Source organism: Rhinolophus sinicus, chromosome 17, assembly GCF_057876585.1.
Source record: "Rhinolophus sinicus isolate RSI-liver-muscle chromosome 17, RSI-T2T, whole genome shotgun sequence".
NCBI classification, from domain to species: Eukaryota; Metazoa; Chordata; class Mammalia; order Chiroptera; family Rhinolophidae; genus Rhinolophus; species Rhinolophus sinicus.
This window is the reverse complement of record NC_142517.1, coordinates 27,401,330-27,424,156: the sequence shown is the minus strand read 5'-3', so window position 1 is coordinate 27,424,156 and position 22,827 is coordinate 27,401,330. Positions and strand designations below refer to the sequence as shown.

General features: G+C 38.8%; 1 protein-coding gene across 5 annotated transcripts in view; it reads left to right on the top strand.

Moving 5' to 3' along the window:
• VEPH1 (ventricular zone expressed PH domain containing 1) overlaps positions 1-22,827 on the top strand; it is a 208,538-nt gene that overhangs the window by 24,727 nt on the left and 160,984 nt on the right. For all 5 annotated transcript variants that reach the window (XM_088793803.1, XM_074326922.2, XM_019732040.3 and 2 more), the window contains exon 4: positions 8,539-8,713. In XM_088793803.1, coding sequence (XP_088649929.1) covers positions 8,539-8,713 — 175 coding nt within the window. The remainder of the gene's footprint in view (positions 1-8,538; positions 8,714-22,827) is intronic.

Here is a 22,827-nt window from a genome sequence, read left to right as displayed (position 1 = left end):
GACTCTACATACACACTTGCACACTTTCTTTGTCCCTAGGGTTAAGGGTGGGAGGAGATGATATGGAGATTTAAACAAAATTAATGAGAGATTAATAAAGTTTGGGTATAATAACAAAGACCTAATATATCTGTTCTTTATTGGTTATTTTGAGTATGTTACTGATATACATCAGAAACATAGATTATTTTACTCCAAAGTGCCACTCCACAGACTCAGACAGAAACTCACAAATCAGCTGTGCTCCCCAGCCCCACTGCAATTTCAGAACATCTGGTCTAGACTCTAGGGCAGTGCTATCCAACAGAAGCAGAACGCAGGCCACAAACATGAGCCACCTATGTCACCTGAAATTTTCTAGCAGCCACATTAGAAAAAAGTACAAAGAAACAGATGAAATTGATTTGATAATCTATTTTCCTCAACTCAATATATGCAAAATATTATTATTTCAACAGGTAATCAATATAAAAATGAGTGAGATATTTTCCGTTGTTTTACACTAAGTCTTATAAATCTGGAGTATGGTTTAGCAGGTCTTACATGGGAGTCCTCGCATTTCCGGTGTGCACTACCGTGACGTGGGTAGTGGCTCCTGTGTTGGCAGAGTTCTGGAGAGTCAGGAAGGCTTTCAGGAGATCACATTTAGAAAGTGTTATGGGCAATAAGTAGGAGTTTCACCAGATAGAAAAAGTGAGGGGACATTCAAGCAGGAAAATACATCTTGTGCCAGAGTCTAGATTTGTAAAATAAGACCAAAGTCAGAAAATTATAAACAGACTGCCTTTGCAAAATGCCCCAAATTGTAACATAAAGGGAGGTTCGATTCTGGGTAAGGCATTATATTTCCTATTTAAAAGTTGTGGGTGGGGGTGATAGAAGGGAAGCAAATGCTTTTGAGAAACAAAACTGCTTCAACTTACTGCTGATCCATGGCTCAGTGTAGATGAGCCTGTGAGACTGTGGAGAGCTGGGCCCTGAGGACAAGTACTGATATTTGGGGAAAGGACCGAGGAAAGGGAAAGGGGGTAGGCCTCAATGCTAAAAAGGACAAATAAGTCACAGAAGTGGACCCTGACCGGCTGTTGGGCCAGTGTAGGCGCAGGGTGTCCTTAGTGCATCCTGGGAAGAGGCAGAGGGTATTGTAATGGGAGGTGGGAAGCCCTACAGGCAAGCTTGCCTTTCAACAAAGGTCAGCAATTTGTCCAGGCCACCCCTGAGGCTGTGATCCCAGCAAGTCAGCCCCACCAAAGGCAAGGCTGTGGTCACAGAACTGGCATTTAACTTTCATCAAATTTTAAGATCTTTTTGGCCTTCAGTAAATACTGAAAAGATGATTTTATCCTACTTGTAATTTGGGTTCTTGTGGGAGCCATGTAGAAATCCAGATGACTCATATTCTGTTCTGTTTTTTCAGTAAAATAAAACAGGAGATCAACTTTCAAAAGTCATCCTTAGCATTTTTAGCTTGCACAACATACAAACAAGTGATTTCCTCTCCACCATCGTACCTCCCCGGATAAGTAATCCAGCATCAGGCAAATCCAGCTCTTCCCCCATCCTTGGCCATTTCACTTGATTTTCTTTTTTCCTTTTATTGACATTTCAAACAAACATGTTCACTCACAACAAAAACTTTCTGTCTTATTTTCCCCCAAGTTGCCTTTTTCAAACTAAACTCCAACCTACTGCAAGGGACCATTTCGATTCCTCGTTTAATGAGTACTTACATTGAATCCTTTCTTTTTTTGGTCCCTAAATTTGTGAATTTGCCAAGTCCATACATTTATGAATTAGCCATAAAATAACTTCTAAAATTGCAGAATTCACCTTGTAGACCTTTCTCAATATAAAATCAATCCACGTGTGCGGTAGATACTTGTGAATTCTGCTTTCTTTTGCCACCTTGGCTGATACACTTTTACCAACCCACCATGTGTCCTTAGACAATGCTCCCAACCTGTCATCTAGATAACAAAGGATGAACCTTTGCTGTGACCCTTTCTCACAGTTGTCTATGCTTAACTGGAGCATATTCCATTTTGTCTCCTCAGTCCGTGAACTGCCCAACTCAACAAAAGACTACACACAGTCTCTCAGATCCTCTCCCGGTTTGAAATTCCCTTAGGAGTTGCTGAGAGGTAGAATAGTAAGAGCTTTAGAGCTTGGGGGCTTTAGAGTCAGATGTTCTTGGTCTTACATAAATGAGAGATAACTTATTTGATCTCTCTAAGACTCTGTTCTGCCATCTGTGAAATGGGCATAACAAACGTGCTGCTCACGGAGAGCATCGTTTTTATTATTATTATTAAAGTTTATTGGGGTGACAGTTGTTAGTAAAGTTACATAGGTTTCACGTGTACAATTCTGTCATATATCATCTATATATCACATTGTGTGTTCCTCACCCAAAGTCAGTTCTCTTCCCATCACCATATATTTGATCCCCTTTACCTTCATCTACCACCCTTCTCCTCCCTTACCCTCTGGTAAGAAGTGCATCTTTTTTTACAAAAGCAATCTTCCTGTGTGGTCTAGTCACTGTCTGGAAATTCCTATTTCAAACTACAGCTTCCTCTGACCAGGTTTTTATATGGAATTGGCCAATGCCTATTTCTTTGCCCTTGGAAAAGTCCTGAAAGGGAATATACCCCCCACACACACCCACAAGGTACACTACAATCTAGCATAGATCCAAACCTGAAGAGGGTTGAAAAAATTAAAATGCACCTCAAGGAAGTTGGAATGCTTGACGTAGCTGGTGTGCTAGAATGAAATTCTAGAGGATTAACGGGCCTCCCATCATGGTGTTGAGAGCCAACGCCTGTTTTACCTTTACTCTACTAGTTACAGCCTCTTCTCCCACCAAATCTCTTAGAAGAGCTGCTGTCAAGTGAGCTCTGCATTTCATCTCTTTCTCCATCTCTGCTCACACTGTTGATGGCCCCTGTAAAGAAGATCTGCAAGGGGATTGTCTGGAGGGAGAGAGAAATAGGAAGAATCCCCAAATCTGCTGTTGGAAAATCAAAAAGTATCTATTTTTTTCTCTTTTATGGAAGGACCCACTGTCCATTCTCCTTGATTCCACTCTTCAAATTGCTTATTTCTTCCCTAGTGAGTGTATGAAGAGTCAAATCTGCCAGTGGTTAGCATTGCAAGCAAAGTTCCTCGGACAGTTTTGTGAGCATTTCCATTGCAACTCCTAGAGGCAGGACTGGTTTTGTTGGTCTAGAAGTTTATTCAATAGGCAATCTCAGCTTTATCATTTACTTGCAGTGTGATCTTGGGCAAACTAATCTTTTTGTACCTTCATTTCCTCATCTGTAAAATACGGATAATACTAAGAGTAGCTGCCTATGGAATCTGTTGTGAGAATTAAATGAATAGACATTTAAATACAGACATAAAATCTTTAGGACACAGAAAGCGCTGCATGAATATTGACTCTGGCTAGTGTCATCATTAGCATCATCTGTGGAAGACTAAAACAGTACTCAACATTTTCTTATAAGCTATTAATTTCATTATTTGTTATAGTCATTGTTCACTGCCTGTCTCCGCTTCCCCAAAATATAAGTTCTGTTTTATTCACTAATGTAATCCCAGTACCTAGAACAAGTGAATGGCACACAGTACGTGCTCAAAATAATATTGATTGAATGACTAAATGAATGAACAAACAAATGTTTCGGAGACGTGACTGTTTTCTGGTTTCCATACTAGCTACCCTTCTCCCCAGAGTGGGCTGCAGTACCTATTCCTCAATTAATGTCACATGAGACAGTGGCGTGAAATGGGAGGAGACTGGGACACACACCCCTAAGTTCATGAGACCTGTCAGAAAATACACTGGGAAAACTTACAAGTATGTGCCCTTTAGATTTTCTATATAGCCATGCTGCTAAAAACCAAGCATTTTATCCAAATTTAGTTTGATTTATCTCATCAATGATGCAGGAGGAATAACCATAAAATAACTATTTTAATAAATGACTCTTACTATTTCTTGAGATTACTCTTTTATGGCGCTCGCTTGAATTCGAGGCCTGAGAGCCAAAGAGCTTTTTAGTTGCTCTCACCTCAGATAGATATCTCTTCTACTTAGCTTTATTCTTTCCAATTTCAAAACACTGGGAAATGTTCCCAAAGTGCATTTTCAAAAGGAAAATCTCTACCAAAAGCTTAAATTGGTGCTAATCTAGTTAAGAAATATAATTCTTGGCATCTGTAGAACAAAGGCCTCTTGTTTTGCTTCTCCAGCTAGATATAACTGTCCCTGTGAACACGTCTTTATTTCTACCCTGTACTTCACTGAATTTGTTCCCTGAGTGCTGGGCACTGAATTGTGTGTAAGATGATACACATACCAACATGCTCACGTCTGCACTGAGGGGCAAGATCTATCATAGGCTCTGGCATTAACAACTGCCGCTAAAGTGGTTTATTTGTACGAGTAATCACAGGGCTTTCTTTGCATGTGTGCTATTAGCATTCCTGTGATCCAAATAATCCTGGTGGTAAAACAACTTCATGGGCTTGAGATCGACTGCATTAGCAACTAATTTTATTTCACTTGAGAGCGAAGCTCAGCCGTTGGAAGAAGGTTGTATACTACCTGTCAGGTCCTAGGACCTGTGTCTGTCCAGCCTCATCTGAGCCTCCCAGCCCCTCACTCACATCCTGTTGCTGTCAGCAGTGCTTTTGACACACTAGGACCTGTCTAGACACTGTTTAGAGATTGTGAGCCTTTGGTCACAGATTCCTTAGTGTTTATGTGAACTATTTGCTCTTTGCTTAATGTTTCACTTCTCTTATCATTTGAGAGATTCCCAGATGACATATGAAGGAGGAAAACAGAAAAATTGAATGTTACAGTTGTTTTGTTTTAAATAATAACATTATACATTTGGGGGGGGGGAGGTCATATAATTCACTTGGAACCACAGTTTAAAGACTTTAATAGCTGCCCACTATTTTTCTCAAGGACATCTATAATTGTGGTAAAAAAGAATATGATCAAGTTAGCTAAAACAGCCTGCTGTTTCATTGTTGCTGGCAAGCATTAGCCTACGCCCAAGGTACAAAAACATCAGTTGCGGGAATACTGATTTCCAGTGACCTTTCACTGCGCCTGTCTGAATTCACAATTGGTTGGGAACATCTGCGTTATACTTCCCAATGCCACCACCTGTGGTTTCTCAGTAAATTACAGGTTAATGTGTTTGGAGACGTAGTCCTCTAATGGTAGACGTGTACCACTCTAGCTGCAAATTGTTCTCGGCGAAAGATCCAGAGTAATCAAAGTAAACTGGGGCCTGCCATGCTTCGTGGGAAAGCGCTGAGAAGAATTGTGCGATTATGCTCCCCTCTCCACACTAGGGCTTTGACCTGCCGTCGCAGGGACAAAGACGTGGCATCTAAAATTGAAAACTGGCAAAAAATTACACGTAATGGAGAGATTAGCTGTCTGTAGGGACAACCCAAGAAATTGTATAGGTAAGACAGAAGAGCGTGAGAAAAACCCGGTGCTCTCATAGGAATATAATCTCAAGGGAGCAGGGATAGACTATGACTATAATTGAGAAAATGGACAAATCAGTTGGCCTTCCTTAATACCTCCTATCTGAAGAGTATGTCAGCAAAAAGAGGATGCTCAGCCTGGGGGTGGGGTCATTATTTTGGCACATTTACCCAGCCCTGCCCAGGGGGTAGACACTGAATCTGATGACTAGGAAAGCTCCAGTCACTAGAGATGGCAATTTGGTTGCCGGGTAATAATTTGGGAGACTGGGCAGAGACAAGACTGTTATTTTAGTTGGTTTTCACATGGCCAAAATGACATATCCCTCAGGATCTTTCTGTGCTTCAGGCTGATCTTGTGCCCACGAATGAACAGTCTGGTTAGTACTCTGGTTCCTAATCTCCTAAACAATGTGAAAGGGAGACTCTTGGTGTGACCTGGGAGACACCCTCACTGTAGATGAGTAAGCTGGCGTGGCTGATTATGCACCAGCCTTTTGGAAATCTCCTGGTGTAATCCCTCATTGGGTCCAAAGAATTCTGTATGGCTAACCAAGCACACGTCCAGACTTCTGAAGCTAAAGGCAGGAGAGCAGCCAACCTCCTAGGGAGGCCTCATAGTTCATCATGTCAGTAGTGGTCCAGTTCAATCAGGCCCAATTAAATTCACCAAGAGGGGAGACACTAGACCAGGGGTGTCCAAACTTTTTTCAACGGTTTTCACCAAGGGCCACATGCGGTAAAATACACAAACAGCCGGGCCACTCACTAGAGGTGAAGTACATATTGTCTCACCTGGTTTATTTAAGTAAACTAAATATATTTTTGGAATTTGCTGCAGGCTAATTAACAAAGAATTCCGGGCCGCAGTTGGCCCCGGGGCCGCAGTTTGGACACCCCTGCACTAGATAAAGGTAAAGCCTGGTGTCAGAGAAGTAAGGCTGCAGACCATCGTCTTGATAGTTAGATCTTGTCAGGAACTCTAAGAAGATAGAGCAGAAACCTAGTGAATGGAAATGCTATATAAACACGATTTGTCACCAAGGAATAGGGTCAGAGCTCTCAACATGGCTGACTTACGAAGCATAATGGTGAGATATCAGGTTAGGTTGTTGAATACTTGTTTTCTCTGCTCAGAAATCAGATTAACCCTTGAGTCTGGAAAACAGGTAGAACTACAGGAATGAATTAAGATCTTATCAGGTCTATTTTTGCTTCTAGGGGGATGGGAGGGGGAAAAAAGGCTTAAGCACAAGAGACTTAACTGGCTCACTTAAAGAAATTTAGGGATAGAACTGGTCTAAGGCACAGCCTAATGCTTGAGGCTCAGATGATGTCTCCAGGACCTGGTTTTTCTCAACTTGTCTCTCAGAGAGACACATATCGCCTTGACTATCAAACAGAGTCTCTCCTTCTGGAGGTCACAAGATGGCAGCAGCTACTTAATCTTCCATTCTCAACACTTTGAATCCATCAGAAAACAGAATCTCTTTCACAGAGTCTTTGAATGGTTTCTTGATTATAATTGGGTGACTTGCCCATCCTGAATCTATAATTTGGACTGGGGAAATTTGATTCTCTGGTAAATGTCTGAGTCATTTGACCACCCTTGAAGCCAAAGGTATTAATGTCTTCATTAGGATAACCTGAGTTGGTGACTATGGAAGTTGGAATCTGCTAAGGAGTGTCACAACTCACCTGCCTAAAAATCAGTGGCGCTGGTGCATTGGGCCCACTATTGCTGGCAGTGGGTGGTGTCAGCAAGAGGGACTGAAGTGAGCAAGGTCCCACATGTCCCTCCTCCTTTATCACCATGTTATGTTCCCAATGACAACTATAACAACAGATTTACATTTTTATTAGTTATTCAATTTGACAAATGTTTACTGAACACCTATCATAAACCTAGAGTTGTGGGAGGTACCAGAGAGGATAATCCATGGTGGAAAGATATAAGCACTTTTCACGTGAACAGTTAGAGAAAAACAACCACTTTGTATTTCTAATATAATAACATAAAGTCAAATCCCCAAACACATGTGCTCTGTTCAACTTTTGCTTTAGAGATAGTGTAAGGAGTGGGCTTAATGGTCAGAATGGTTGATGGTAGGGAAGAGACACCATTCACTTTTAAGAAAACAAGTTGTATTTCCCAAATAGTATTCCCTAATTGGGTAATCAAATGTTAATAGCATTATTTTATATGCTATAGATTGATGTTCAGTCAGAAAGAAAATTACTTTCGGGTCCAGAATTCCTTTAGTTTTTAGTATTACGCTCATTCATTTTTTTTTTTCTTCTGAATTTCATTAGCTGAAGCTTTAGTTTTTAAGATACAGTCGGAAAGCAGCTTGTTCAACAGTCCTTGGGTTCTTTTCTTAAGTATAAATCTGATGAGTTATTCGTCTCATCAATAACTCCCGGAGTCAAAATGACCCTTAAGTCAATTCCAAACTCCTTAGCACGGCATGCCAGACCTTTCAAAACCATACCCCTGTTTACTTCTCCAGACCCTTCTCTCACCTCCCACCCTAATTTTTCCACATGCAACACACTCCAACTATACTGAATGATTTACAGTTCCCCAATGCACAAGCTCTCTCTCTCTCACCTCCGTGCCTCCATATGTTCTTTTCCTTCTGCCCACTTTTTTTCTCACCATCACCCATCCATCTCTTGTTCCTCCACTAGGTCTCAGCTAAGACATCACTTCCTTCATGAAGTCTTTCTTGATACATCCTCCCCACCCTACCCCCTGATGGGTTAGGTGCTCCTTCTTTGCTCCATTAGCACCGCGCACTTTCCTTTCATGGCCCTCCTGGCCTGTGCTATTCACAGCTTGTTTGCCTTTAAGTCTCCCTAATAAGAACAAGAGTTTTCAGAGTTCCCAAATACCATGAAAACAAGGTGAAGCCTGTATTTTCACGTCTGCACTTTGGAAGCTTAGCTCAAGAAACATTTGTTGGATGAATAAGTAATGAGCCACTTATTATCTGTTGTTTTCTTACATCTCCTCAGAATTACGACCGGCCCCCTGTGATGTCATTAGCCATCCCCATTGCAGTGAAATTCCTCCACAGAGGCAACAAGGAACTGTGCAGGAATATGTCCAACTACCTGTCACTGGCTGCAATCACCAAGGCAGATCTCCTGGCTGATCACACGGAGGTTATCGTAAAGAGCATCATCCAAGGTACGGTGTGAAGGCTGTGCTTGGGGACGTGCATCAGGAGTTGTTTAAAAGTGTTGTCATGAAGTAGTAGTGGTATGTGGGAAGTGAGACCTAGAGTATGGAGAGATATGTTAGACTCTCTCCTTTGCCACTAAATGACTTGTAAACATGGGTAAGGTTACCTGGGCTGGCTGAGTCTGTGTCTCTTCACCAGGCAGATGAATGATTTGGACTCATTAGATGAGTGGTAAGCTTCCTTCCAATTCCACATCTCTCAGTTTGGAGAATTGTGTTTTCCATGCTTCTGGTCACCTTGTCTGACTACTGGCTGTAGAGAACCTATCTGTCTCTACTGAGTGGAACATATTCCACTGCTCTCAGTGGCAGATGAAAAATTTCATCTTCCCTTGGTTTCCAGAAGCAAGAAATGTTAGATAAAATATGTCAGAAATGTGTAAAGACTTCTTAAATGAGAACATGATTGGGGACTGATTTATAATTGTGTTAGATACTATTATAAAAACCCAAATCAGAGGACGTCATCAAAATGGCGGTGTGAGGTGAGCCTCTGTAAAGCTCCCCGGGAATTTACAACTAATCAAACAACAATAACTCCACAAAGGACTCCCTGCACAGCAGACAGACAAGACGAAGAGGCCCACTACTGAATTCACCAAAAGGTGGGCAAATCCCGTGAGCGGGACTAGGAAAGGGAGAAGTGCGGAGACGGAGCCACGCAGGCACAGGACACAGACGTAGCTCAGTGCTCCGAGCTCGCTGCTTCCCGGAACTACCGCAGCTGCAGGAGCGGGAAGAACTCGGGCTGCTAGGGCTCCGCTTATGGCCCACAGGGCTGAGGGGGCAGCATGTAACACGGCTGAACCCAACCCTCACTGCAGAGACCTCGGAGAAAAGACTGAGGGAAGAAGGCTGAAAACGGCGGTTTAAGCCCTCACTGCCGAGCAGAGAACGGAAGCCTTAGGCACTGAGACTAGCCGCCCCCTCCCTCCCCTCCCAGAGCTCGCCCCGCCCCCACCTGCCCGGTGCTAGAAGTGGAACAGTAGCAGTGTCAGATCAAAAGAACAGAATATTTGCTGTTCTGAGAACTGTGGACCGCAGACACAGATTCGCAGCCCAACTAGTTCCGGCAAAGGGGAGGGAGCTGTGGAAGCAGGACCGGCTGTGGTGGTGGTCACTGCCATTGCTCTGGGCCACCTCTCACAACTCACCCCGCCCCTGGCCCCACCTATCTGGGCGGATCCCTGCAGGAGTAAAAAGAACTGCTGAAACACACAGGCTCTGAATCTGGTGCAGGAAGAGCTTTGGAACTTCAAAAGCTCTCTGCATACCCACACGGACACTGCACCCTGTGACCCAGGCGAACTATTAACAAAGGAGAAGCCCGTCTCCCAGAGAATCCCCCCATTGTGTGAGAAGCTGGGATAGTGCAGAGAAAACATAGCACTACCGTGTGAGAGAGAAAAAAGGCTGCAGTCAGAGAGAAAATAAAACATTCTACCTACAAGTACTGGAAAACAAAAGAAAGACCTCTTCCTATCAACCTGTTGCAGAAGCCACTCCTGTAGATGTCTAGGAAGAGAAATAATAAATCAGTAATTGCCATGAATAACCAAGGCAACAAGACAGCTCAGAAAGAAAGTGAAAAGTCTCCAGAAAAGGAACTTAAAAATATGGAAATATGTGACTTAAATGACAAAGAATTCAAGATTGTAGTTCTGAAAAAACTCAACGAGATGCAAGAAAACACAGAAAGGCAGTTTAATGAACTCAGAAACACAATCAAAGAACATCATGAGCATTTTATGAAAGAGATTAAAATTTTAAAAAAGAACCAAATAGAATTTCTGGAGATTAAGAACTCAATAGAAGAAATTAAGAATGAAATAACCAGTTTAGATAGTAGAGTTGACCAGATGGAGGAAAGCAGGCAAAAACACAAATACATGGAGATTAAACAACATACTTTTAAAGAACGACTGGGTCAAAGAAGAAATTAGAGGAGAGATCAAAAGATACATAGAAACAAATGACAATGAAAATACACCCTACCAAAATTTTTGGGATGCAGCGAAAGCAGTTTTAAGAGGGAAATTTATATCATTACAGGCCTATCTCAAGAAACAAGAAAAATCTCAAATAAATAACCTCATGTTACACCTTAAAGAACTAGAAAAAGAAGAACAAGTGAAACCCAAGGTCAGCAGAAAAAAGGAAATAACAAAAATCAGAGCAGAACTAAATGAAATAGAGAACAAAAAGACAATAGAAAAAATTAATGTGACAAAGAGCTGATTCTTTGAAAAGATTAAGAAAATTGACAAACCCTTGGCTAGACTCACTAAGATAAAAAGAGAGAAGACACTAATTAACAAAATCAGAAATGAAAAAGGGGAAGTTATCACGGACACCACAGAAATACAAAGGATCATCCAAAAATACTATGAAGGACTATATGCCACCAAATTCAATAACCTAGAAGAAATGGACAAGTTCTTAGAAACATATAGCTTTCCAAGGCTGAACCATGAAGAACTGGAAAATCTAAACAGACCGATTACCAGTAACGAAATTGAATCAGTCATCCAAAACCTTCCCAAAAGCAAAAGTCCTGGACCAGATGGCTTCACTAGTGAATTCTACCAAACCTTCAAAGAGGATCTAATACCAATCCTGCTCAAACTCTTCCAAAAAATTGAAGAAGAGACAGTACTCCCTAACTCATTTTATGAGGCCACCATTACCCTGATACCAAAACCTGGTAAGGACAACACAAAAAAAGAAAACTGCAGACCAATATCTCCAATGAATACAGATTCAAAAATCCTAAACAAAATTCTAGGTAATCGAATACAACAATGCATTAAAAAGATTATTCATCACGACCAAGTGGGGTTCATCCCGGGGCACAAGGATGGTTCAACATCCGCAAATCCATCAATGTGATACATCACATAAACAAAATAAAGGACAAAAATCATATGATTATATCAATTGATGCAGAAAAAGCATTTGACAAGATACAACATCCTTTTATGATTAAAACACTTAATAAAATAGGTATAGAAGGAAAATACCTTAACATAATAAAGGCCATATATGACAAGCCCTCTGCTAATCTCATAATTAATGGTGAAAAACTGAAGCCCTTTGCTCTACGTTCAGGAACACGACAGGGATGTCCCCTATCACCTCTGCTTTTCAAAATAGTGTTGGAAGTCCTTGCCAGAGCAATCAGGCAAGAGAAAGAAATAAAAGGCATCTAAATTGGGAATGAAGAAGTTAAATTATCACTCTTTGCAGATGACATGATGCTATATATAGAAAATCCTAAAGACTCCACCAAAAAGCTATTAGAAACAATCAACGAATACAGTAAAGTTGCTGGCTACAAAATCAACGTACAAAAGTCCATTGCATTCCTATATTCTAACAATGAAATCTCAGAAAAAGAAATACAAAAAACAATTCCTTTTGCAATTGCAGCAAAAAGAATAAAATACCTAGGAATAAACTTAACCAAGGATGTGAAGGACCTATATGCTGAAAACTATAAGACATTTTTGAAAGAAATTGAAGACACAAAGAAATGGAAAGACATTCCGTGCTCATGGATTGGAAGAATCAACATAGTTAAAATGGCCATATTACCCAAAGCAATATACAGATTTAATGCAATCCCCATCAAAATCCCAATGGCATTTTTTAAAGAAATAGAACAAAAAATCATCAGATTTGTTTGGAACCACAAAAGACCCCGAATAGCCAAAGCAATCTTAAGAAAAAAGAAGAATACTGGAGGTGTCACACTCCCTGACTTTGGCTTGTACTACATGGCTACTGGTACTACCATCAAAACAGCATGGTATCGGCAGAAAAACAGACACATAGACCAATGGAATAGAATTGAGAACCCGGAAATAAAACCACATAAATATGGACAGATAATTTTTGACAAAGAAGCAAAAAACATACAATGAAGAAAAGACAGCCTCTTCAATAAGTGGTGCTGGGAGAAATGGATAACCACGTGCAAAAGAATGAAACTGGACTGCTATCTGTCACCATGTACCAAAATTAATTCAAAATGGATCAAAGACTTAAGCATAAGACCTGACACAATAAACTGCATAGAAGAAAACATAGGTACTAAACTTATGGACCTTGGGTTCAAAGAGCATTTTATGAATTTGACTCCAAAGGCAATGGAAGTAAAAGCTGAAATAAATGAATGGGACTATATGAAACTTAAAAGCTTCTGCACAGCAAAAGAAACCATCGACAAAATAAAGAGGCAACCAACTGAATGGGAGAAGGTATTTGCAAACAGTGCCTCCGATAAGGGGCTAATATCCAAAATATACAAGGAACTCATACAACTCAACAATAAAAAAAAAATGAACAAACCAATTGAAAAATGGGCAGAGGACCTGAAGAGACATTTCTCCAAAAAGGATATACAAATGGCAAATAGACATATGAAAAAATGCTCAACATCACTAATCATCAGAGAAATGCAAATAAAAACCACAATGAGATATCACCTCACCCCAGTTAGAATGGCTATCATCAACAAGACAAATAGTAGCAAGTGTTGGAGAGGCTGTGGAGAAAAAGGAACCCTCATACACTGTTGGTGGGAATGCAGACTGGTGCAGCCGTTATGGAAAGCAATGTGGAGGTTCCTCAAAAAATTAAGAATAGAATTACGATATGACCCAGCAATCCCTCTCCTGGGTATCTACCCAAAAAATCTGAAAACATTTATACATAAAGACACGTGTGCTCCAATGTTCATTGCAGCTTTGTTTACGGTGGCCAAGACATGGAAACAACCACAATGTTCTTCGATAGATGAATGGATAAAGAAGTTGTGGTATATATACACAATGGGATACTATTCGGTGGTAAGAAAAGATGATATAAGAACATTTGTGACAACATGGATGGATCTTGAGAGTGTAATGCTGAGCGAAATAAGTCAGACAGAAAAAGCAGAGAACCATATGATTTCACTGATATGTGGTATATAAACCAAAAACAACAAAAGAACAAGACAAACAAATGAGAAACAGAAACTCATAGACACAGACAATAGTTTAGTGGTTACCAGAGGGTAAGGGGGGTGCGGGGTGGGGGGTGGGAGATGAGGGTAAGGGGGATCAAATATATGGTGATGGAAGGAGAACTGACTCTGGGGGGTGAACACATAATGGGATTTATGGATGATGTAATACAGAATTGTACACCTGAAATCTATGTAATTTTACTAACAATTGTCACCCCAATAAATTTAAAAAAAAAAAAATTCAAATCAGGACACCTCTATTGTTTCATGTTTGAATGAAAGAGATCAAGTTAGTCCATCAAAATATCCCCCTTGTCTTGGGTTTTTTCCTGTGGTTTTAAATCTGTCAGAAACCATGCTTTGGGATTTGGGATCAGAGAAGAATATATGGTATTATTTGATATGTACCCAATTGTCCCAGTTCTCATTAACAACAATGTATAAGGTCCATGAGTATCTTCGCCTTCATTTTACTGACACCTCCTCCCCACGTGCTCAAGTTGAGCATCAACCGCCTGTAAAGTGCTCTTAGTCAAAGTATTTCTTAGAGACCCCAAGGGAGTCCTGTATGTGCTCTAATCCTGAGGGTCCACAAGCCTGTGCTGCTTTTCTCTCCATGCTTCCTGGCATGGCACGCTGTGGTGGTGTCTCCTTCCACCACCCTGAGCCCAGCAAACTCTGTGGCTGCTACCATCGAGATCCCAGGAGCACACTCCATTCCACACTGCCCTGCCTGTCTGTCCTTCTGTGCTGCTCCACTTGAAGCTCCAGGAGCCATCTGTCCTGGGTCCACTAATTCCTAGTGGCAACCTGTGGCAGGGTCAAGGACAATGCCTGCCTTTCTCCTCGGGGTTACACGTTGGTAGACAGGCCCAGGGCAGAGCTGTTTGGCTCCCGGTACCAAACTGTGTTACCGAGTTTGTGGTCACATAGGTGTTTCTGTTTTATTTAAAACTCTCTCTTCCCTGGGTTCCACTATTGATCCAAGAGTTGGGCTAGCCACAAATTAGTCCTCCAGTTCTCAAAATGCTTATGGCCTGCCAAGGACTAAGGTTTTGTTTATTGTACCAAACATTCCCAAGAAGAGTTCTTAGCACCACCACCCCCAACGCCCAGACGTCTGAGCAGGCACCCCAGTGGTCTGCCAGAGGCTCCCCTCTAAAGATTTGTCATTGATGTTACTAGTCAGTATCATTCATTTCTCATTCTCTTTGGCTACAGGATTGAATTGCTAATTTCATTTCATACATGATATTAAATTTACTAAAAGCCCAGAAAAGCAATTATGTTGTTCTCACCACCTTGGCTATATATTTGGAACAGATTTTATGGGAATTACAAAGAGTTATACCCACCACACATTTTAAATCCATGATAGTTAGACTCACAAGTAACTTATTTATGGGGGAAAAAAATGAATTGTCTCTTTGCAGCTGCCAAGAGCTTAGGTCATGTATTTGGGGTGGGGGGATGGTTGTTTTTTTGTTTTTTTGAAATGCACTTTCAATGACAAAGAAATCTTTTGAAATGCAAAATACACTTTCTCAATTCACTGCAAGCATTTGAAATAAACAAATGATTTGGTTTATTTGTTCTGGCACAATGAAAATTACCATAAAATAAATGATAATTTTATCTAAAAGGTTGGGACTACATATTTCATGATTTAGATTTTTAGGACAGACATGTCTATAAAACTCCACAATCACTCACATGAGCACATCAAACTTTGAGCTTCAAAGCAGAAGTGATTTTGCTGTCTCTGAGTAGTTAAGTTTTCTGCTCTGCAAATCTTTGTCATATATCCCCTGTCAAATAGCCTTAGGATCCATCATTGGGATTTCTTTTTTCTTTACCTAAAGTTTTCTCCCCTTTAGAACTTGACTTATATTCTCCTAAACCTCATTCTCTCATTTTTCTATTTCTACAGAAAACACTGAAGTATTACAGTTATTTGATTTGATCTAACTTTTTACAAGACTAGAATTACAGAAGTATAGAATCTTAGGTTGCGACATTTAACATGATTTAGCGCAGTTACTTAGGCAATGCTTGAATCCCCACCAAATGGTCATCCATTCAATGATAACTATAATAATAATAATAATAATAATAACTACAATGGTTAAAATTTATTTCATACTCTCTTTATACCAAATACTGTATTAAGTACTTTATACTGATTATGTCGTTTAATCCCCACACAATTTCTATAACAGAAGTCCTATTATTACCCCATCTTACCAGTTAGTAATATTTTAACTAACGGAAACACCAGGTATAAATGCCTTGATGGTGGTAAAGATGATGAAGAAGAAGAAGAAAGAGAAAGAGGAGGAGGAGGAAGAGGAGGAAAGGGAGGAAAAGAAGGGGGAGGAGGCGGAATTCCTCATTGGAACACAGGCCTTGAAGGTGCATAAGTATATCAGACTTCCCATATGGCTTGATTCAGAGGTCAATGGTGGCCCCAAAATTCATTACTTAGTTCTGCTTCCTGTGGATTGGTTTCATTCTCAGGCTCCATGGTATGGGCCTCTGCAGCTTCCAGCTTATATCATCATGGATACCAATTAAGCAAAAGAAACGCCATATCCAGTCTCTATCTCTGTTTGATCTATCATGGCTCGCATGCCTGTTTACAGCCTTGTGTATCTACCTTTATCTCTTTATACTTCCTTCTTAAGAGATTCTGCCCATTGCTTTGACATGCCAAGATACTGGACTAATGATGCTTCCATCTCAATGTATCTACAATTCTTCGGAGATTCTTGTCATCTGTAAATTTTGTGGAAAGAACCACTCTACTTCAATTTAAAGCACTAATGAGAAAGTAGGCCAGATGGGGCCATGCAAGCTTCGTCATGTACCGATGATGACTGCCCCTAACACTTGGTCAATATTATTCTATTGATCATATTTTTTCAGTTGTGTTATACACGTCTGTCCCTGATTCCAAACCGAATGCCTCTTTTATGCTTATAAGTCAGTCATGCAAGGCTTTGTCAAATAAGCTTATGTATTTATCCCTGAAGGCAAATATTTCAATAGTTCTAAGCCATTTTTTTGCTACTTCTCATTATTCATGGTTATATATGAGTAAAAGTGTTTACTTTTACATTAAATGTAAATACAAATTCATTTTATTCAACTCGTTGAGACTCTATTACTATGTTTTATATTTTCTGAGCTCTCCCAGTGAGAAGGAAATTGTGAAAGGTTCTTCCTTTTGGAGAAATGATTGAAGGCATTAGCAGGGCACTGTCTTGATTTGTACTGAAAGCTAAGGAGATAGAAATAATACATTTGTATCAGGATTTTTAAATCAACCCACTAAAAATAGCAAAAGTGAAAACTGTCCTATTCAGTTTTACAGACAAATTAGGACAAATATACAAGGAATAATATAATCATATCTAAACTTTTAAAAATAATAAACCAAGAAGCACATTCTCTAATTCTAAAAAGGTAGTTTAGTCATGATATCAACACCAGCCAAGGACAATATAAGAAAGGAAAACATAAGCCCATATTAATTATAAACATAGATACACAAATCATAAGTAATAATTTCAACAAAATGACTCTAGCAATGCTTAAAGAAAATAATAGTTAACATTTGCTGAGTACTTTCTCTGTACCAGATGCTGGTATTTTAACTCATATATTCTCCCAATTATCTTATGAGGGAGAAACTATTGTTATCCACATTTTATAAAATTCATAATGATTAAGTTGAATTTATCCCAGGAATGCAAAGATGGCTTAATACTCAAAATGTAAGTCCCCACAGTAAAAAACTAAAGGGGAAAACAATTATGTGATCAGTAAAAACATCTCATAAAATTCAGTATCCATTCATGAAAAAAGGTCTTTATATGTGGTGGTGAAACATTAGAAGCACTCTTTAGAGTCAGGAATGAGACAAAAATGCCACTAAATCTACTTCTATTTACTACAGCACTATAAATTCTGATTATGAGTATCAGAAAGGAAGTAACAAAATAATCATTATTTCTAAAAAATAATATGATTACCTGTAGAAGAAAATCAAAATACTTAGTAGTCATATCTTGGACATAATAAAACAAATTTCAGTAAATTTGCTGGAAGTGAGATCAGTTTATAGAAACCAGGTGTTTTCCTATATACCAATAATAATAAATTAAATTTATAACTTAAAATTACAAATATTAAAGTAGCAAAATAAAAGATGCCTAGAGAAAAAGATGTGTGTTAGTTTTGAAAATAAAATAAAACCTTATTGAAAGTAACTGACTAAAAGATAAACAAATAGAGCAGTAACCCATGTTCAAGCATAAGGAAAACTTGATGCAGCAAACACAGATTTTTCTCTAAATGAATCTATAAATGCAATGAAATTTTAATAAAATTCTCAGAAAGATTTCCATGAAAGACAAAAGCTGATTTCAAAATCACAAGTAATATACACTGGAAAGATAACCAAAACAATTTCTTCAGGAGAAGATGGGATTTGTTAGGGAGAAGGGAGAGGCAGTAACTTCCGTACCAGATATCAAGACATTGTAAAATCATAGTACAGTGCCTGAGTTATAACGGTTCATCTTACGGTTTTTCGACTTTACAATGGTGTGAAAGTGGTACACGTTCACTAGAAACTGAACTTCAAATACTGAATTTCTATCTTTCCCCAGCCAGCTATACCCAGTACGATACTCTCCTGATGCTGGGCCGTGGCAGCGAGCTGCAGCTCCCAGTCAGTCACAGGAGTGTGGGGGTAAACAGCTGATACTCTCCAGGCTACTGTGTTGCCAGGGGGTTTAAATATTGGGTTCATGTTTCTGTATCCCATCATGTCTGCAAAATGCCCATGTGTCTTCTGTTTCTGGTGGGTAGAAAAGGAAGGCAAGTACTTTTGAGATGAAACTCAAGATAATTGTCCAACTACAGTCTAATGTAAGTGTTCTGAGCTCGCTTAGGTAGGCTAGGCTAAGCAATGGTGTTCAGTTAAGTTAGATATACTAAATTCATTTTCGACTTAAGGATATTTTCAATTTACAATGGGTTTATCAGGACACAACCCCATTGTAAGTCGAGGAGCATCTGTAATTAAAACGGTGTAGTGCTGGTGCAAGAACAGGCAAATAGCCCATGGAATAGAATAAACAGGCAAAAGACACATACATGCATATACAGAAATTGCATACATGGCAGGGGAATCTTCACAATGGGTAAAGATAGACTATTCAATAATGGTTCTGGGACAACTGTCAGTATCACAACATGCATAGATTAATTTCATGTGGAATGAAGACCTAAATATGAAAGGCAAAATTTTAAGTCTCTCCTTTTGTAAACTTCAAAGTCTATTCATGATTTTTTAAAAAATATCTTAACAGACTAGGAATAGAAGGAAACATCCTTAATCTAATAAAGGATGTCTATAAAATACCAACAACTGAAATCACACTTAACACGTTGCGTACGGATCACGAGACTCTTCACGAGGGATTTAAACCCCGCTGTACGCAATGTGTTAATGGGGAAATATTGAATGCTTATCCTTGAATTAAAAAATAAGACAAGGGTGTCACTTGGGTAATGAATTTGTTTTCTGTTTAAATCGTATCAGAGATAACTCCATATTTTGTAACATCACCATCTTCTCAGAGTGGGAGAGTTCCTTCTCAATGGTCCTGAGTAATTCTCCACATTTGATCTTGGCCATGTGAAGATGGTGAGTAGTACCTGTCCAGTATTGGAATATAAAAACAGAACCCATACTTAGTGAAGCATGCGTTAGCATATCTTTCACCCAAGGAGCTGGTGATATTATTGGAAACCTCTAATATGAGGGTCTCTCCAACTCTAAGAGATTATTTGAGGGCTTGTAGGGAAACCCCGTCCAAATTTTGATTTGAAATTCTGTGATGCAACGCCCACCACTGCTATCAGAACTAAAGCAGTGATGTGCCTTCCTCTGCATTTCTGTCAGTGGTCGTAATAAGGAAACACTATGTCTCTCTGTCAATATCCCTTTTACATGGTCCTCTGGCACTAGTAACAAAATGACCTCAGATGATTTGAAACTTAAATAGAAAGTTTTTGGAAAGAAAATGTAATATTGCCTCAGCAAGAGTCCAAATTCCTTTTCTAACTTATTGGCCATAACCTAGAAAAGACTGTCTAGTAAATTATGATAAATTCACCTCATTTCTTTCTCAATGTGAGATAAAATTCAAATCACTGATTAGTGAGCTGTCTCAGAAGAAATGGAGGTAGAAAACTGACCACCTTATTATGGCAGTAATAATATATATCAGCTAGGACAGATGTGAGGCTTAAATAGATAAAGCAGATACAGTTTGCATGATGCCACATCACAGTTCACCATGGTTACTATGATTCTTCTTAATATCTTCATCATTACTGTCTCATTGTTTTTGTCATTGTCATCATTAATTGAGTATCGCATGTCATGTGCCCATATTAAAATACTAGAGGCAGAACCATATCCATTTGTGCAGTTTCATAATCTCTTGGAGATACTTAGCCATTAAAAATTCATGATACAATTATTCTTAAAGGAACAGGTTTTAAGTTCACCGTATTACAGGTTGTTGGGAAATAATGTATTGATCAAATATTCTAGGAAACGGGGGACCAAGCATTCTTATTAAAAATATTCGCAACAACATGGATGGATCTTAAGATTATAATGCTAAGCAAAACAAGTCAGACAGAAGAAGTTGAGAACCATGTGATTTCACTGATAATGTGGGCTATAAAACTGAAAGCAACAAAGGAACAAGACAAACAAATAAAGAGACAAAAACTCATAGACATAGACAATAGTTTAGTGGTTACCAGAGGGTAAAGGGGGAAGGGAGTAGTAGATGAGGGTAAAAGGGATCAAATATATGGTGATGGAAGGAGAACTGCCTCTGGGTGATAAACACACAATGTGATATATAGATGAGGTGTTACAGAATTGTATACCTGAAATCTATGTAACTGTACTAAGCATTGTCACCCCAATAAACTTTTTTTTAAAAAGAATATTCATATGCATAGGGAAATATTAAATTAATATTGTAAAAAGCCAACCCAAATGTGGATTAAGAAATAGAGACGTATTCTGAAACAGCAAAGGACCTCTTGAGTTGTTAACCAAGTCTGGGGTCAGGTGCTTGGCAGAGTTTGCACCTTCTCGACTCCACCAGCAGATGTTGCTGTGAAGTAGTACAAGACCTGCTCAGATATGAGCATCCATGCGCTGAACTCTGAGAATGACTTGCCCACGAGGAAAGGGAATCTTTATATTTGTTTATTTGCTTATATTTTATTTGTTTGCTTATTTTCTATTTAACCCACTGGGAATGACTTGGGAAAACATTTTTTAAGTAACTCTTTTATTTCAAATATTATTTTATAATTTAGAAAGCACTTCTAGATATGTTTTCTGTTTTTATATCATTTTCTTAGTAACTGTACAGCAAAGTAGGCAAGTCCTGTTATCCCTAATTTCTTAGCTAATTTGAGACTCATAAAGACTAGCTGGCAGGCTTAGTTCTTAGAGTTAGGAGGTGATGGTGCTAAGATTTGAATGCTGGATTTCTGCCACCAAGCCCAGCAAGCTTTCTTTTATACTCCAGATTTATAAAAAGGAATGCAATTGTCAGCAATCTGAGTTTTCAAGTTCACTGAATTCAGGAATATATAAGTGAACATATACAATTATTTTGACCAAGATTTTTAACTGCTTGAGTGCTATTTTTTAAGTGACTAAAAGATAGTTCTGGAAACATTCGGCCTTCTAAGCTTCTCAAAGAAGAGCTTTCTAATACAAAATTTAACAAGATGAAATACGATTCAGTTATAATTTCTTCCTTGTTTGCAAATCTAATTCTTTGTTAAACTGAAGTTAATTAATTGTAAATACCAAGCTCTAAAGTTCTAAAATATACACTTAGTAATCAAATGTTCTGAATATATTTTAAAGGAATTAATACTTAATTAAAAGCCAATTTATACTGTAATAGACCAAGAAAATATGTTTTGTTCATGTATTGTCACTGCAAAATAAGTTGGTCTACTGATATACGTACATATGTACTAGAGTGACAAAGTGGTAAACTGTCACAATATGCCTGGAACTGAAGGGTTTCCTGGGACATGGGACTTTTAGTGCTAAAGATAAAACAATCTTAGGCAAACCAGGACCAGAGGGTGCCAAAAAAATGTATACACATTTTCAGAAAGGAAAACTGTATTAAAATTTTTAATACTCAATGTATACCGATAACAAAAGATGAATACAAGTCATGTTTGACTTCTGCAATTACAAGAGGTGCTCAAGTTACCATCAGCGTCCAGACACTTCTGCTTATGGTGAACTAATGCTTGAGCAAAGCATTAATGCTTTGACCAAAGTGTCCACTTGTACACATTTTTTGGCATCCCCAGTGTACAGTTTATTATATATACCTTTTCCTCCTAATAACTTGAATCACTTTGCACAATTATTTTACTAGGCCATAATACGGTGATGCCCTTAATAACCATTTTGGTGAATGAAACTATTTGCCAATGTGCTAAACTAAACCAGCATATTAATATTTCTTTTTAGATATTTTATGTCAGTTTCACACATTTCTTACTTTTTCCTTTTGCTGTCACTATGTATTCTAAAACTCATTAAATGCTATGAGTATAAAAAAAAAGTCACATAACCAACTTCCTGAGAATTTGTAAAATGTATTTTCTAAGTGTAGTCTATGTGGTTTTTTTAATTTTTAAATTTGTAGTTGACATACAATATTATGTTAGTTTCAAGTATGCAACATCGTGATTAGACATTTATATACCTTATGAAGTGATCACCATGATAAGTCTAGTACCCATCCGGCACCATACATAGTTATTAGGATATTATTGACTATATTCCCTGTGCTGTACATTATATCTTGGTGACTAATTTTATAACTGGAAGTTTGTACTTAATTCTTTTCACCTTTTTTTGTCCATCGCCCCACCCCTACTTCCCCTCTGGCAACCATTAGTTTATTCT